The 17,004-nt window shown below is 47.5% G+C and overlaps 1 protein-coding gene across 1 annotated transcript in view; it reads right to left on the reverse strand.

Annotated features, from left to right (window-relative positions):
• Window positions 1-17,004, reverse strand: part of LOC118771808 (FERM domain-containing protein 4A-like) — a 105,488-nt gene that overhangs the window by 9,020 nt on the left and 79,464 nt on the right. The window contains exons 12-16 of the mRNA XM_036519867.1: window positions 15,653-15,729; window positions 8,599-8,737; window positions 7,595-7,736; window positions 2,975-3,108; window positions 2,284-2,406 (exon numbers count right to left, since the gene is read on the reverse strand). Of these exons, the coding sequence (XP_036375760.1) occupies window positions 2,284-2,406; window positions 2,975-3,108; window positions 7,595-7,736; window positions 8,599-8,737; window positions 15,653-15,729 (615 nt within the window). The remainder of the gene's footprint in view (window positions 1-2,283; window positions 2,407-2,974; window positions 3,109-7,594; window positions 7,737-8,598; window positions 8,738-15,652; window positions 15,730-17,004) is intronic.

The following is a 17,004-nucleotide window of genomic DNA, read 5'->3' on the forward strand; positions in this document are numbered from 1 at the left end:
GAGCTGACAACAGGAATGGAACAGCTGGGGTCAGCTTCTTTCTGGTGACAAAAAGTTGCCAGGGCGCAAGTACGTGCAACTCAGCTCCACAGTATCCTGCCCCGTGGAGATTCCCAGCAAGATCACACGCGGGACCCCCGACCCAAACTCCGGAGCCGGGGGCCTAGGAAAACAGAGGGGGTGCAGAGGATTATTCTTAGGAGAGATAGAAGTGAAAACAACCGCCTGCTCCGCTCCCAGCAGACTGTGGGGGCGGCAATCCATCCAGAGAGGTCAGAGCGCGGAGAACTACCTTATACAATTGGAATCCTTCAAGCTAACACACTCCCCCCCCCCCCCTACACCGTGTTAACAGTGACTGCATACTCCCATGTTGAGCAGAGAACAGATAACATCCGACTTGATCTAAATCACTCCTCGAGGAGGGGGGGGTGGTTAACCTTCTGGTGAAGAAACAGTGCACTGCTGTCCTCTGTGTTTTTTTCCGAACATCGCTCCATTGGCATCGCGTCAACGCACACAATTCCACTATCGCCACTTCCTGTGCCTAACGGATAACTATTTTTAGACAAAACACAAAGTTATGGAGAGCCTGCTTTTGGCAGGGGCAGTGTTTTAGGAGCACGCTGAGCCGCCTGGATCCGTTACTGATCCTATTCTGGGTCGGGTAACCTGGCTCTGAACCGCCATGGTCCGTTGTGTCGGAAGGACCCTCTCAAGGTAGACTGCAAGTATAAGCACACAACGCGTGTCTCCGGCACATGTTCCCCTCATGTTTGGGAGTGCTGGGGGGAAGAGGGAAGAACAACCTTGATCTGGCAAAACAGGACTAGGTATTATTTTATGTATTGTACGGTGAAGCAGAGGCGTACACTCATAGTGCTTTAAGACGTGTAGTATTGCGATGTATTTTAGATTCCATGTTCTAGTGACTGATGTATGGTAGTAGACTTGGCTTCCATTGTCTAGTCAGATTGCACAAGTTGTGGTAGGGCTTGAATAGTGTTTTGCTCACACTCACTTGTCTGGGAGTTTTGTTAGCTTGGTCTGACACTGTTGCTCATTCAACTTGAATGGATACACTTGTGTTCTTTTGTGCCGGAAGTTGCTCTGGATAAGAGCATCTGCTAAATGATTGTAATGTAATGTAATGTAGCAATCCAAGACTATCAACAGAGTATATAGACAAAATGGTTACTTGCAGTCAGACAATGCTGCATTAGCCTTGAGTGGTCTTTCAGCCTTGAGTCGCCTTCAGATATCCTTATACACCAATAAATACTACAACTCTAGATGTCACGCGTAAGGTTGTGTAGAGCATTTTAAGAGCCGACCAAAAAGCACAGACTAGGTTTCCTTGCTTTAGCGTCTCCCTGTTCAGCGCGGTTTGGTCTGAACCCTGTGAGTGATCCCTAACTGTTTATGAGTTTTGACTGCCAAAAAGGGCTGCCTTTTGTTCCAGCGAGGAGGGTGCAGTACCAAACATTGCCACCGCTTAATAAAACATACCCAGACGAAAAAAAAGTGTTTATACTTTTTATTTTTCACTTGTGTATCAGCTAGGATAATTTAGCCTCGGTGCCTCTGCTTCCATGGAAGGGCAAGTTGTGCAGATAGTTTGCGCAAGTGGCTGTTCCATTAATATTCCTTTTGTTTATGTTGGAACTGCCGTTTGTAATGTGCAGAGCTGTAGCCTCCTTGTAAAGGGGCAAACTGCTTTTCAGCCATGAATAGGTCCATTCAATGCTGTTAAATAAAAACTCCAGAAAACGAAAAACTTCTAACGAAGGGTAACGTAAAAAAAACATTATTGTTCCCTACAATGCATTTACATTACATTATTGGCATTTAGCAAGCACTCTTATCGAGAGTGACTTCCACAGGTTACAGGTTTACATGTTATCAATTTACATTGTATTTACTGAGGCAATTTTGGGTTAAGTACCTTTCCCAAGGGCACAGCAGCAGTGTCACATCACGGAATTGAACTGGCAACCTTTCAGTTATGAGCCCTACTCCTTACCACTACGGCACCCTGCTGCCCCTACACGAAAGCAATGATAGCACCATGCAATAGGAATTTTACATTTATCCTGCACTGAAAGCTATGCTGACGAATGTGGCATAAAACAAACCGGGGAATGGACTTGGGGCGTGAGCTAGAGTTGGGGGGGTGCTGTGTTGGCGGTATGGGTTCTCTCATTCCTTATGCAACACCACTCCCCTTATGATTGCATCACCCTCCCAGGCCCCGCCCACAGCAGTGAAAGCAGGCTCTCTCACCTCCCCCTTCGGCAGGATCTTCTGCTCGTCCAGCTTGAAGGCCGTGCCGATCTTACGCCGGACTGTGGGCAGCTCCTCCCCGGGCTCCAGGGGGTACTCCTTGGGCAACTTCCCGGTCAGCTCCTGGAGGACGCAGAAAGCCTGGTAGTTAGAGACACTACGCTTGCAGGTTCAAATCCCAGTTGAGGCTGCTGTAACGTCGAGCAGGGTAACCTGAACTGCTTCAGTGCTATAAACATCCTGCCACGAGAACAGATATGTAACATTTTCGAAGTATAATTTGCCCTTGAAAAGGGAGTCTGCTAAGCACATTAATACTGTAATGACACTATGGTGCATGAGAGGACATCCCAATTCTCACAGCACTTAACAGTTGACTCAAATTTGCGCGCTTCAAAGAAGCCAGTATTACAACGGGAAAAAAAAAAACCTCACTTTGACTTGCTCAAAACAAACAAATCAAAGCGGAGGGGTCAGCTATTTTGGGCATGTTGTTTTAATAACTCCTTAAGGCAGTTATTAACAGAAAGTAATTATGAGATTAAAGAAAGAGGGCAATAACCTAACAACGCAGCAGGCTTGTATTAATTTGGTATGCAACACAGACCAGTGGTAAATGCAGTAGTAAAGCAGTAGCGAGTGGCACGTCCTCCTGGCCTGCAGGGGGTGCTGTCCTGCAGCGGGTCCTTACCGCTTCTCGTATGCAGATGCTCTTGAGCTCCTCCAGCCGCTGGCGCAGGGTCTCCTCCAGGGCCTCTTGCCTGGCCTTGAGCGCGGCCAGCATGTCCTTCTTGGCGGTCTGAGAGCTGTCCGACTCCTGGGAGCCTGCGGAGGCACACGACCCCGTAACTTTGTCTGCCCGCTCACATCTCGGCGACTGACCCCTGTGGCTCTGCTCGGTCAGACCGTCTGTGTCCGATCTCCGGAGACGGAGACTGCCAGAGAGGGCGCCTGGCTCTATCCACAAGCCAGCCCGAAGTTAAGTAGCCGTACGCTTTTCAATATTTATCATAAGAGACACCCTGTCCCGGACAACAGCCTCCACAATGGGCGACCCTTTCTGCCAGTGTGTCTCTGGGATCACTATAACGGGGACTTTGTGAACCACGTCATTGCCTTCGATAAAAAGGTTCTCTCTGTCAGGCGGAATACACAGACGGAAAGACAGCGTCCTTCGGCCCCGGGCAGGGTCAGAGGTCATGGAGTGGAGGGCCCTGCTGGAGCGGGACTGCACTGAAGCTGTCCTCTGTGGAAGGCTGTGGTGGAAAAGGGGGGCTACACCTGCTGCCATTGCCCCGGATGTTTACAGGGAAGTGAGCGGGGCTTTTCGATAAGGAAACCCGGACAGGGGACAGAGGCAGCTAAGGACACTGCTGAGTGACACTCAGTTCCTTTACACCACTGAATCTGGCCCCGTCTTTGCCTCGGCATGCTTCTTCTTAAAATGCCACTGGCTACTTTGACACATTTTAACACTGGAACAGCACACAATAAAATGACTCTCAAAGACATCCCTACTATACAGTAGGTATTGTTATGATTCCAGGACTGGTCCTTTGAACTTGAGGGGTTTACATGCTTTTAATCCTGCAGTTCTCTGTGTGACTGGGTGTCACATGAACACAGTACTGTGCTAATCCGATCAACATTCAACACCAATCCATCCACTGAAGTATACGGCTAATTAAGAAGCCATATATTCACAAAAACACAGTACAAAGGGCACCTCCAGCTGCTACCTCATAAAATAGTCACTAATTCTCGCTACAATTATAATACGGGCTTTTCTAGTAAAAGTTTTAATATTACCCCCAAGGGAAGTGTTTAGTTGGCCAAATCCAAGACCCTTGCAAGGGGGTGAGTGAATGCTTGGAAAATCCAACCTTGATTTTATCTTTGCACCTTTTATGTGATTTACAAGACATTTGGCCTTTCAACTACTACAACCAAAACATCCAAGAATAGCCTTTTTTCCCCCCTATCTGAAAAGCAGCAAGTCACCTGGCCCACTGCTGCCAAATAGTCTTTGTTTGTTTGCTCCACTTAGCTCCCATGCCAACGCCAGCGTGTTGTTCTGACAGAGCGTCAGAGCGTCAGGGCGCGGGGGCCCAGAAGGAGCGATGTGAAAAACATGGGATATCCGCCGGGCCGTGGGTCGGCCTGCTTCCTGCGGGGGGGGGGTTAGCCAGACAGAGCTGAACAGGGCACTGCTTTACCACGAGTACGTGTCTGCTAGGAAGCATGAGCTGACCATTTTAACAGCGCAACTCCGACCCTGTACCTGGAACAAGCCCAGCAGAGTGCCCAAAAAGAGGCAGTCTGGCGTTAAGTGGACAGCATTGAGGAGAGGACAGAGGATACGCAGCCTCCTGTTCGTTCCCTGGCTGCACTGATCTCTGAATGTGCCACTGCCACTTTTAAAGATACTGACTTACAGGCCAGGCAGAAGAATTAAGTGAGCCATCTTGTTTTAACTGGAAAATCAGACTAATATTTTTAAGACATAATCCCAACTCATCTATATCTACATTGATAACTATATCTATGTCTATGTAGCAGACATAATCCCAACTCATCTATATCTACATCGATAACTATATCTATGTCTATGTAGCCAACCAGTAACCAGTAACACAGGCCTTCCTCTGCAATCAGACATACCCACTGTATGCTGGGACGGTAATACAAAGAAGGCCTGATCAACCCTCGGACGTTGAGCCACGTTACCCATTATAAGGACACTGCACTGTCTGCACTGTGGAGCAGACTAATCTGCCTCGATAAGGAGAGTCACGCTTGGCTGACTTGACCTCTTCACTGCATTTTCCACCCCGTAATCCCTCCGATGAGTGCAGAGCGTGCCCCTGCCGCCTGTTCCGGTGACCGAGGAAAGCCCGTCATTAGGAGAGGCAGCCGAGTGGAGGGCTGACGGGCTCCTGCCTCTAATCACCCCCCGCTTAACGAGCTGGTCAGCGGTGCGTTGCGCCGCCTCATTACAGTAATGGCCGGCACGGGCCCAGCGAGGCCCATTCGCTGAGCATCCTTCTCAGTGAGCTCCTTCTGGCCCTCAGCAAACTCTGCAGAAGAAACGCCAGGCAGCCGTTTAGTTAAACTGCGCCAGGGGAAATCTGCTGATTGGCTGGCAAGTTCAACAGCCTGTTCAGAGGAAGTTCCACTTCAGTGACTTGTGAATGAACTGCGGACGTTATCAGGCTAGAGTAAAAATCCCTTCTTTAAACCAGAAGGAAATAAACTTTACGTCTGATGCAAGCTTCAGAGGTGCAAAGCACGTTGGGAATTATCCGCAATGTAAAGTGTAGGTTTGCCACACTCTTCTCAAAAAGAAAAAAAAAAAACAACCAATTAAAAGTGCCAGCAGGAAACTAATGCGCTAAGGATTTACGTGACACTTTTACTTGGCGGTTTCTCGTTTGGAAAAACTGAATCGCAACGTCTGTGGTGGCAAATGTCTCGTGAGTTAAATCCAACTCGTAAGAGAAGAAACGGATTTACAGATGGAAGGCACCAGCTGGGCCACGTCACAGGAAAATGACACCGGCTTTGGGGGAAAAAAAAAAAACCTGAACATTAGGCTTGTCTGAGGCCTGCAGTTTAGAACCAGAACTGGTGCTATAATCGAACACGGTGGCATGCCACTACAGCGGTTTGAATGAGGCAGAAATGAACAGTTGCTGAAAATATGCTGACTTCTCCGGGCTTGGCGGACACCACGCGGTGCAGTGAAAGGGGACACCACAGGAACTGTACCAGCCCGGCCTTCGAGAGGCTCTGGGTGTTCTCCCTGCTGCCGGAGGACCTCACTGCAGTGTCCCGCAGCTGAGAGCCCTGTGGACTGGAAACCAGCCTGCACCAACCCCTCTTCTCTCCTTCTCTCTCCAGCCACAGTGGATTGGAGCACAGTGGCAGGAGGAGCTCCGGCCAGCTCCATCACACATACACACCCAGGGTAGGTTCCTCTGCCAGCATTCTGACCCGGGTTACTGGACCGCTGGACCGGGCCCCATGACTCCCAGAATTCCCACAGAGACCATCCCAGAGCCCCCCCCCCCAGGTCGAGAAACACATGCCCCCTCTGCTTCTCGTCCCCTGTCTCAAACCTCCTTACATCTCTGCAGGGGGGAGCAAGGCTCAGAATTGCTCCCCGCCACAGTCCCAGAACAAAGCCGACTCCCTCCTTTCTACCCAGGCGCTAAATTCAGAGGCTGGGGCCTTCGTGGAGCTCAAGCGGGAAAAGACAGACTAAGGTGAGAGGTGGGATCGCTTGGAGGGCACAGTGCTGAATTAGCATTCAAACAGTGCATCTACCTGCCGTTTCGTGTACACTGTGAAAACAGCCCTGACAGAGAGCCGGAGGACGTCTTCATTACACAGCTGTTGATGTGGTTTACTTAAAGGCCCAGAGCAGGTCAGAAAAACAAAGGTCTGTGATGAAGTCAGCCCCAGTCACATGGCAGGAAGGTCAACCTGAAGCGCGTTCTCTCTCCGTCCCTGTACCCCTCGGTGTTGAGAGAGAAACTGCCTCCTTTGCGTACGTGGCCAATATATAACAAGCGCTGATCCCTCCTTATGAAATATGACCCTGACGATGAAATATTTAGCATGGCGCTTCCCCCGGGGACCCCGGCGTTCGGACGTGGAAACTAGAACCCCACGCCTCTTCCAAAATCAACATGGCGCGATCTGTGGACCTTGATGTTATTTTGCACATGCTTGTTTCCCCTGGTGCAGCGTTAGAGATCCCACGCATGCAATTCATGACTTAATGAGCCTCTGACATCATCATTCGTGAGCAGAGCACATTCATGAGATATTGCTCCTATTCCAGGCTTGCAGAGTCCCAGTGTATTAAGATGAAAACATGCTGCACCAAACAATGGGTGAAATGGTGCGTGGGCAAACACATGAAGAGGGGCCTGCCTAGCCTTGTTCAAGAATCTTACACACTGACACCAAGAGTCAAACAGAGTGATAGTAACATAAGTGAGGTGAACCGCCATGGCCGTTTTTGATGACCTTGACGTTGTTCTAGCCCATTATTCTTAATGTCACATTCAACTGTAATATAACATGGTTCCAGACTCAGAATTCTGATGGCTGGATTGGTGGTACTGACCTGACCTGACCGTGGCCTGATTTTGACAAAACAGGGTAGTGACACTGATGTGACATAGGCCACTACAGACACCAGGCTTTGACAGACGATAGCAGTGGCACTATAGCGTTCTGGTTCTGACAGACCGGAGAAGTGGCACTGGTCTGACGCGGGACACCGTAGCCGAGCCGGACTCACCCGAGGACAGCAGGCTGCCGCTGCTCCCGCTGATGATCTTTCCCTTGCTGCCCATGTTGGCCAGTTTGGAGGTCTTCAGCGTTCCCGTCTCCGTCAGGTCGATGGCGATCTCGCTCAGGCTCCGCGCCGCATGGATTTTTGACTGCGGAGAGAGAAAGCGTGGCCCGCAGACATTACCCTCCTTCTTTCCCAGCGCAGAAACCAATGTGCCTTCCATCTGCAGGTTATTTGGAACATCCTCAGGACGAATACCTCCCTCACAATTGCATTTTCCAGGAATAATGCATTCCTCCGCCGTTCCATATGAAACTGAATACGGCGTGCTTATTTCAGCGCGGCTGACTCTGTTAAAGCGGGCCTTGCCCGAAAGAGCCGCTAAGAGAGAGCAGACGGTCACTGTCTGGGGTTTGCGAGGGAGGTGATGACGGGCTCATTCTGAGGGCTCTTAGCGCCGACAAAGAGGGAGGAGCTGTGCTGACAGACGGACAGGCGTGTGCGGAGAGGGAACAGCCTGTGTTCCAGAGCCACAGACCAGCTGAGCTCCACGAAACCAACGAACACAGCGCACAGGTATCCATGGCATGGACAGATATCGTCCCGCTGCATTCCAATATCAGGGTAAGAGGTGCCCATTTCACGGACTATGAGTGCTATTTATAAAAATCAGGTTATTTTGATTTTAGACACCAAATGGTTGTGCATCCACGAAGCCTGCACACAGAGGAAGTAAACTTCAGCAAGACATCCTAACACATGTAATAACAGGGGAGTCTAAGACCTTATTAATGCAGTGTCTCTGAATGTGATTTCCACTGAATCCCAGAATGTAAGCAGCTTCCTGCCGGGATCCAGCAGCCTCATCCTTCTGCACCTCGTCCCATTCCAAACCCCCCCTCCCCCGGGGACAGGTCTCTCAAAAGGACTCAAGCCCAAGACTACGCCTCACCACTCTGCCCCACAAACAGATCTCCCCTGGAGCCTTATCAGCGGGGGCAGGAACTCACCTTGCTTTGCTTCCTGTCCAGATAGAACTGGTGCTGGCTAATGGCCATAGCCCAGATGGACTTTATCAGTGCGGGGCTGGCATACCAGGTGTGCACCGCTATGCCACTGTGGCCAAACGTCCTTCGGGTCACCGACGCCCTGCAGTTGGAGGGAATACGAAACAACTTTATATTCACTGCATAACAGAGCTGCTAGCCCGCTACGGAATGCATCTATAATTGGAACGATAATAAAAAAACTACGTACACAACTGTTCATGACTTACCCGTTTATTGTACAAAAACTGTTTGCGGAATTCCAACATAAGTTTGTTAGTACGCAACCAAGCGCACTGCGCACAGATTTTGAAAACAGTTTTAAATTACTGTCAGGCTACACTGTTGCTGTTAGGGTTGCCAACTAACAGGGCAGTGTAGCTACAGGCTGTTAAAAACTTAGCTAAAGTTTTAACTTTGTTTTAAATGTTTAAAGTACTGTGTTAGCGTGCTAACTAGCAAACTTCTTACCGCACGTCTGTTTGTGTCTCAGCAGCCACTGTTTCTGGGGCAACGGGAAGCAAAGGGTGATTCGTTGCGCTGGGACTGTATTTATAATATATTGTACATTGGGTGGTATATTCCAGTTAACACCAGTTTTCATATGTTTATTTTCTGAACATGGGTAAATCTGAAATATGTAAAATGGCTGTTATAACTGATGCTACTTATAATGTAAATTATTTCTGTTATTTATTGCAGTATTAACAGTTAAAAAGAATGAAAATTGTTTTGGATCATCCCAGCCAGCTAGGAGGGTATTTAAGGGAGTCTTCACCCTCATTTGGGTTGGTTGGTTGAATGGGAGTGAAGACTGGTCAGAGTCAAAGTGTGTACAGTGCGTAGGTATTACTGGAAAACCCTGTAAATAGTTTTACCTTTGTTAATTTATTTTTTTGTCTTTTGTTGCATCTTTGTTGCTTGAGTTCTGTTTTTTGTTTATTTTGATACTTTTGCCACCTGCACTGTATATAGCCTTCACCTTCACCTGCACGCCTAGGAACCAATAAACACCCTTGCCACTTCATTTGTTGTTTGGCACCATTTTTGGAAATTTTTTTTTGCCTGGGTGCTGCGGTTATCCTGCCACATTTGGTGTCAGAAGTGGGATGCGGCGCCTCCGTGGGAGCCACAACAAAGCAAGACGCCTCCCGAGACAAGGCAAGACCGGGCTGAAGAGCTGAAGCTGGGTGCAGAGGCTGCAAGTTCAACAGGGGACCAAGCAGCTAGAGGAGAGGCGAGCAGCACAGAGGGACTGATGGAAGAGCTGACGGGCCTGGTGAAAGTTCTCTTTCAGAGCCAAGCTTCACGGGATGAGCGCATGTAGGAGAAAAGCATGCAGCATCAATTCCAGCTCCTACAAGACTAGGTGGGACGAGACCACTGGGACAGAGAGGGGCAGGAGGAGGACGAAGAGTTCAGCAGGAGCCCAGCATCTCCGCAGCTGAGGAGAACTCGGAGAAAGTGGAGAATGGAAGCTTGGTGAAGGAAATGGATGAGATTCAGCCAGCAGAACGTGCGGATGACAAGGAATACCTTATTCTGTCATTGACCAAGAATGATCTGGACAAAGCCAATAAAGACAAAGCCAACAGATACTTCCCTCCAAGCTTCGAGGTGAAGTTATACTTTACAAAAACCGTGGAGGAGCCGTCAAACTCTGAGGCCAGCACTTCAACATAAGTGACTCCGGACGTTAGTGACAATGAACCTGATATCACTATAGATACTCAGACACCACGGACTCTGACCCAGAGAACGAACCATATGATTAAGCGCAACACCCACAGATAAGAAAAGTCTGAAATATTTTTATGGGAAAAAATTGCACTAGAGGTGAAAAAGGACAAAACTTTAATATAAACTGAAAGGAAATCCCACACTGACACCAAATGTGACGGAACAACCGCAGCGACACTGACAACATGAGCGACATGTTGCCGCGACTTGGCAACAAAAGAAAGTTGAGCAAAGTTCAGCTTTATGCAAATTAGCTGCGACAGTCGAGCGACGTCCAATCAGAAGGCAGATGTGTTCCTCTTCCGTGCATGGATAGCGGCGATTGCGAATGCTACTTTGCGGTCCGTGGTGAAACGGTAGTGATTGAAGCAAGATCACACTATTTATAGGAAAATAAATTCCCTTCAAAACATATTTTTCAGCGGGAATGCACCTGATTTGTGGGTTCATGCATATATTGAGCGATATATTAATAAGCTTGCCTTTAAGAAAATACAAACATACAACTCCACGATGAATATCGCAAAGACGATGTAAATATAACATATACATAGGCTAAATATAAAATATATTTATATTTATTAGTATATGCATTTTTTTTTATAAAATTGATCTCCTGTCAATACATTTGGAGTCCACCTCCTCAAAACTATGTTAGCAACGCCTACAAGCTGGCTGCAAGCGACAGCGACACAGCGACTTGGCGACATACAGCGACAAAGTCGCTGCCGGTGTGAGCGCAGGCCACCCTAAAACAACATTGTAGCCTGACAGTAATTTAAACTTTGTTTTCTAAACATGTGCACAGTGCGCTGGGTTGCGTACTAACAAACTTATGTTGGAATTCCGCAAACTGTACAATAATTGTTCAATAACAGCTCTGTTATACAGTTCCGCCAATTGTACAATAAACGGGTAGGCCTAGGTCATGAACAGTCGTGTACGTTGATATTTTTTATTGTCCCAATTATAGATGCATTCCGTAACGGGATAGCAGCTCTGGGTGGCCATATGTCCGGCTTTTGGACGGACAGTCCGGTTTTTCAGCTCTCTGTCCGGCGTCTGGCGCAACGTCTGGACGGACGCCTATTTGTCCTCCTTTTGATGGTATTGAATAAAAATCGTGCGCGCTCGTAAGTTCACACTGTCAGTCCAAATCCGATTTTTTGCATATCCGACCAAAATCCGATCTTCCTGATTGACTGTCCGCATTATATATTGCAAGTGATCAGATCCAATCTGTGTGTCCGGGTGGCAATCCTCATTTTCTGTTTTATCCACACTAGTTTCTATAATAATGACACTGCGCCAGGAAGTAGCGGAAGTAGTAATTACATTGCGCCCGGAAGTAGAAGTGGTTGACATAAAAAACCAAAATAGAAAGTGAAATGGGCTTGCTTATTTACAACATGGCAATGTGAAGCCAATGTGGCAGGTCACCTCGTCACTGGCCCATGGGGAAGACGATAATCTTACACATGTTAGCTTCAGCTCTGACTACGACCTCCACATACGAATGTGTGTGGTTTGAAATCGGATATCACGTGATGCTGTTCAGACTTGCTACATATGGTCGGATTCCAATCGGATATGCACATAAATCCGATTTGGACTGACAGTGTGAACATAGTATTTGTTACACTGCGTCTTTTTGGATACTGTGAAAGAAGTCTGCCTTTTTATTGGCTAATGGTGCTTGCGGGCACTCTGAAAGTGCGTATTTACAATCGCAGTTATTTTCAACGTCAATATTATTTTGAAGGTTATTGGCTGATATACCTGTCAAATCAATGATCTTGTATTTCGTTGGTTTAATGTGTAAACGCTCGCCAATCACCAAACATGTAGTGAAGTAACAGTGTCGTTAACGTTGGTACCAGCTGATCGTTGAATTTATCTCGTCCAGTTTACCTAAAGTTAGTTAAATTAGTCAAAATGCCGAAACGAAAAACTATACAACTCTAGTGGTGTAAAGAAAATACATTCATTAATTACACTTACATTAACGAAAACAATCTGTATTTTTCTGTTGCGACTAACGCATCAAACAAAGGTGCAATGAAGTGCTTTCCGATAGTTCTCAGATAATTTTGAAAAGAGGGTGCAAAATGTGCTGCTCGATTTTTACAGTGGCGATGAAATGTCAGAAGCTATAACCAACCAGCTACTTTCCAAGCTAGACACAGCTGGTCTGGAGTTGAACAAAGTGTCTGCTTACACTGCAGACGATGCCAGTTTTAACTATGGAAAACACAACTGTGTGTTTCAAAAACTAAAACTGGCTCAAAAGGACATTCTTGCTGCCAGCTGTCTGGCTCACATATTGCACAATGCATCAAAATATGCTGAAAATATGCTGGGAAAATGGACATTGATGTTGGAAATGTTGTGCTTAAGGTCTATAGCCATTTCAGCATCTCAGCGAGCAGGACAGCACAGTTGAGAGAATTTTGTGAATTTCTAGAATTTGACAAGTGTAATATTTTGCGTCATGTGGTGACAAGATGGTTGTCATTACTGCCATCTATTGACAGGATACTGAAGTACTGGAAACCCCTGACTAGTTACTTCCAGAGTTTAGGTGAGGCGGAATGTCCCAAAGTTCTGTGGACATGCTTTGGAGAGGAGGGCAATGCCAGTGATGTGCCTGAGACTTACCTTCTTTTCCTCAGTCATGTTTTGAAACTATTCACTGACTGTATTGAGGCACTGGAAGCCAAATCATTTTGCATCACCTCAGTTTATCAGCTAATGAGTGATCTGAATGGACAACTGGAGAGAAGACTGAAGGACATTTTTTTTTTTTTTTGCCTTTGCTGCTAACGCCAGGCTCAGACAGCTGACTCCAGATCTAGCTAAGAGATGTCAGGTTGACTTCACTGTTTTCTATGACAGGGCCAATAAATGCATAAATGACAGATACGACTTCTCTGAACAGAGCTTTCACAGCCAAGTATCTAAACTGGGCCTCAAAAGCACAGTGCCCTTTGAACAATTCTGTGATGCAATCCAGGCCTGTAATCTCACAGACACTGACATGGATGGACTATATGAGGAATATGGAATTGCAGAGAGATATCTCAGTTCTCTAGAGCTAGAGAATCACAGCAGTGAGGAGAGGTATCTCAAACTGTTCAGCCAAGCTGATGTCCCTCTCAGGAACCTAAAGAAGGCGAGCGCCTACATTTTCTCAATCTTATGCAGCAATGCTCACACAGAACGAGTTTTTTTCAATGATGAGCACAGCATGGAAAAATGAGAGAAATCGTCCTGAGGTGGATAGTGTCAGAGAGCTCCAAACCTGTATGCAGAGCAGATAGCTCCAAATCTGTATGAACTTTTCAGGAGTGTACAGAGATGTACCACAAATTCCTGTCCAATAGGAAAATCTTGGAAGCAGCTAGGAAAGGGGTCAAATATCACAAGTAGGCATCTTTGGTGAGTAGAACATTTATTTTATCCTGGCAGTTTATAGAGCAGGTTTTGGTTCAATTCAATTTGATTGCAAGTGTTATATCGTTTATTGTTTTCGTTTTGTGTCTTTTGAACTGGATGTCCGCCGGTTTTTCCTTTTGTCCTCCTTTTTGGGCTTGGGTATCCTCCTTTTGGGGGTCATGACAGTGGCCACCCTATCCATTACACAATGTTTACGACAACACTGCCAGTCGCCATGGAAGCTAAATATCATTCATAAACCTCAAATACTTAACAGAGCCTGTGTGTGACTGAGCTGATATTAACCATGGCATTTATATATGATTTATGAACTCCACACGCTGTTTACAACTTGTGCTGATCTTCACCAGAGCCATCACGTGCTGCACACACACTGTTTATGACTATGGTGAAGGCAGTCTGTGGTGAGAGGGTGAGGCTCATTAAACTGGTGCCACATGCATTGTTCGCCACTGTGTTTAGGCTGAGACATCTCTGTCTGAGCAACAAAACAAGTTCCAGCCCACACGGTCAAATCGGGCCCGTGTTTAAAGTTTAGAACAACCAAGCGGGCACAAAAAGAAAGCACGCCTTCTCAAAGAGGAAGAAAAAAAATAACGTGAGGTAAAACAAACAAAGCCGGAGTAAGAGTGACCGCATTCCCCTCAGGCCGTTATTAAAGTGCTATAAACTGCTTTCAGCTTCGGTAACAATCAGGGCTCCATCTGTGTCAAGGCACGCTGGGAACCCGATCTTCCATCTCGCTCTGCTCGGGTGACGGTGCTTAGCTACAGTGAGTGAAAGCGATAGCCATCTCTCCAGGAGAGAGCGGTTTTGGTAACAGCAACGCTCCAGCGGTAATCTGTCACTTTCGATCTTCAGCGCCGGTCCTCTTTCAGGACGGGACCGGCTTTCGGCAGGCGCTCTGAGGGGGAAAATATGAGCCCGCGGTGGGGGGTGACAGGAGGGATCGGAAGTACCAGGCTCACCAATGCTTCCCCCGAGCGTGTAAAATTCGGAATATCGAATGGTAACGCAGGATTCTGGGAGAGCGGCTCGGAGACGCTAGGGATCAGGCGTTACACAACAGTCTGGCGGTGAGAACAGAATGCTGAGCGTGCGCTTTCGGTAAGACAGGCAACAGGGAGCGCATGAGCTGACATTAGCTCCACACGCTGCTTTCCTTTCTCCACAAAAAACATAACTCAAGACAAAAGAGGAAAATCTTGCATGAGACAGTGGTCAAACACTGGTCTAAAAAACAAAAGAGTGGAGAGGGAAAATATTTTTAAACTAACCAACAGCACGTTAGTGGTTAAGTTTCTGCATGGGTATTTCAGTTTTTACTTCTTTACTAGTCTTTGTATGTGCTGTTCTTCATGAATCACATGGAAGAGCAACTGTTGCGAAGAGACTTTATCTCACAGTAGCTATGAGATGAAGGTCTCGCCAAAGATTCATTCATCCTTGAGTAGTATTACGCATTATATAAGAGCTCAAAACACTTGCAATGATACTTCCATGTGACAAAATTGAACCAAATGATATTTCAATTTCCATTACTTCCATGTGACAAAATTGAACCAAATGATATCTGATTTCCATTAACATTTTTAAGACCATCACAGAGTAGTTAAACTCAACATAAATGATCACACACTACTTTTAAGATGAGGGCAACAAAGGAAGACAATACATTATGTTTAATCTGGCACATGCATGCTCTAAACTCTAAACCAGCAGCAGCGTGGTGCTTACAGACAAGGCTGATAGCTGTGCACTGGACGCTGTCCCAGAGACAGCAGAGCCCCCCCAGAAGCTGTGAGGTGTTATATAGATTTACCTGCGAGGGTCATGAACTTCCACAGAAAACTTCTTCTCTCTGAAGTAGAGGTTCTCCAGCTGCCTCCATTGGAACACCTAAAAGTGCAGAAGAGACAGACGCAGGGTTTGACTCTCGCCCCTCGCAGCCTCCCCCGTGTTACATCCTGAGCGGAGCCAGGACACTGGCCCTTAATCACATCCAGACACCGCCGCAATCCCAGCCTCACTCCTCCGCTCCGAACCCGGGGAGTCGCTCTCTGCCTCTGGAAAAAAGTTAAGTTCCTCTCTTTGCTCTTTCGCTCCTTTTAAAACCAGTTCGGCTGAGGAAGAAGTTGCCGCTGGTAGCCGCTGTGTGTGTGTCTGTGTGTGTGTTAAATCCCTCTGAGTTGCTGAGGAACAGACCGTTCTGAAGCCGCGAGAGCTCACCAGCTATGAGAGTGTTTAGCTGTAGTAAGGAGCAGTTTCCTCTGGAGCAGAGGCACTCCAACACATGCCCCCACCTCCCCCCCATGCCCCCACCCACCCCTCCCCGGCCCCTCCCACCTCCCCGTGGGACTGCACTTCCTGCTAACAGAAGGGGGGGGGGGGTATGTAAGGGAAGCTCAGAGGGGTGGAGTGAGTGTGCCCTTCACTTTGGCCAGCCCTCTCTCTCGCCCCACCAAACAACTCCATCTCTTTGTTTTCTTTCATCCCCCCACTGCTGCCTCCCAGCAGGCTTTTGTATTTCGCTCTGCTGAGAGAGAGCCCGGCTTCCACCCCTGAGAAACGCGCCCCTGAACGCACGCTGAATAGAGACCTCAGCCACCTTCGCTGGCGTCCAATGCAGGCTGATTCAACGAGCCCGCTACAGGCACCGCGACGAGGGCCCCTTCCCTCCGAGAAAGAGGACCTCTGAATAGAGAAGAGGTGCAAGGAATCCCTCTCCCGCTCTCTAGCGGTTTAAAATACCCAGAGGAGACTGTAAACAGAAAGACCCTCACTGTGCCTGGTAACCATGCCTGTATTAAAGAGCTATACACTACTGCGGCCGGATTCCTCCACTGACTGGAGCGTAACCCTGTGCGGCTCCAGTTAGGCTTTAACTGTGGCATAAGGGGGAGGGGGTGGAGAGACAAAGAGATGAAGAAGTTCAACAGCCTGGGAACTGATAAGACCAGAAAAGAGGAATAGCAGCCAAACACAATCAAAGCACAGCACTCTGATGAAGGAGCTAACGCACCTTGTAAAAGGCATTTCAGAATAATTATGAATATCACATAGCATCACAGCGATTCATAACACACACATATGCATTCACTGCACATGTAAACACAAACATGCGAGTTTGTGAGTCAATGGGAGTATGGGAGAGTTCTTCTCTGGCCCTTCTGT

The sequence above is a fragment of the Megalops cyprinoides genome, chromosome 25, assembly GCF_013368585.1.
Source record: "Megalops cyprinoides isolate fMegCyp1 chromosome 25, fMegCyp1.pri, whole genome shotgun sequence".
Lineage (NCBI taxonomy): Eukaryota > Metazoa > Chordata > Actinopteri > Elopiformes > Megalopidae > Megalops > Megalops cyprinoides.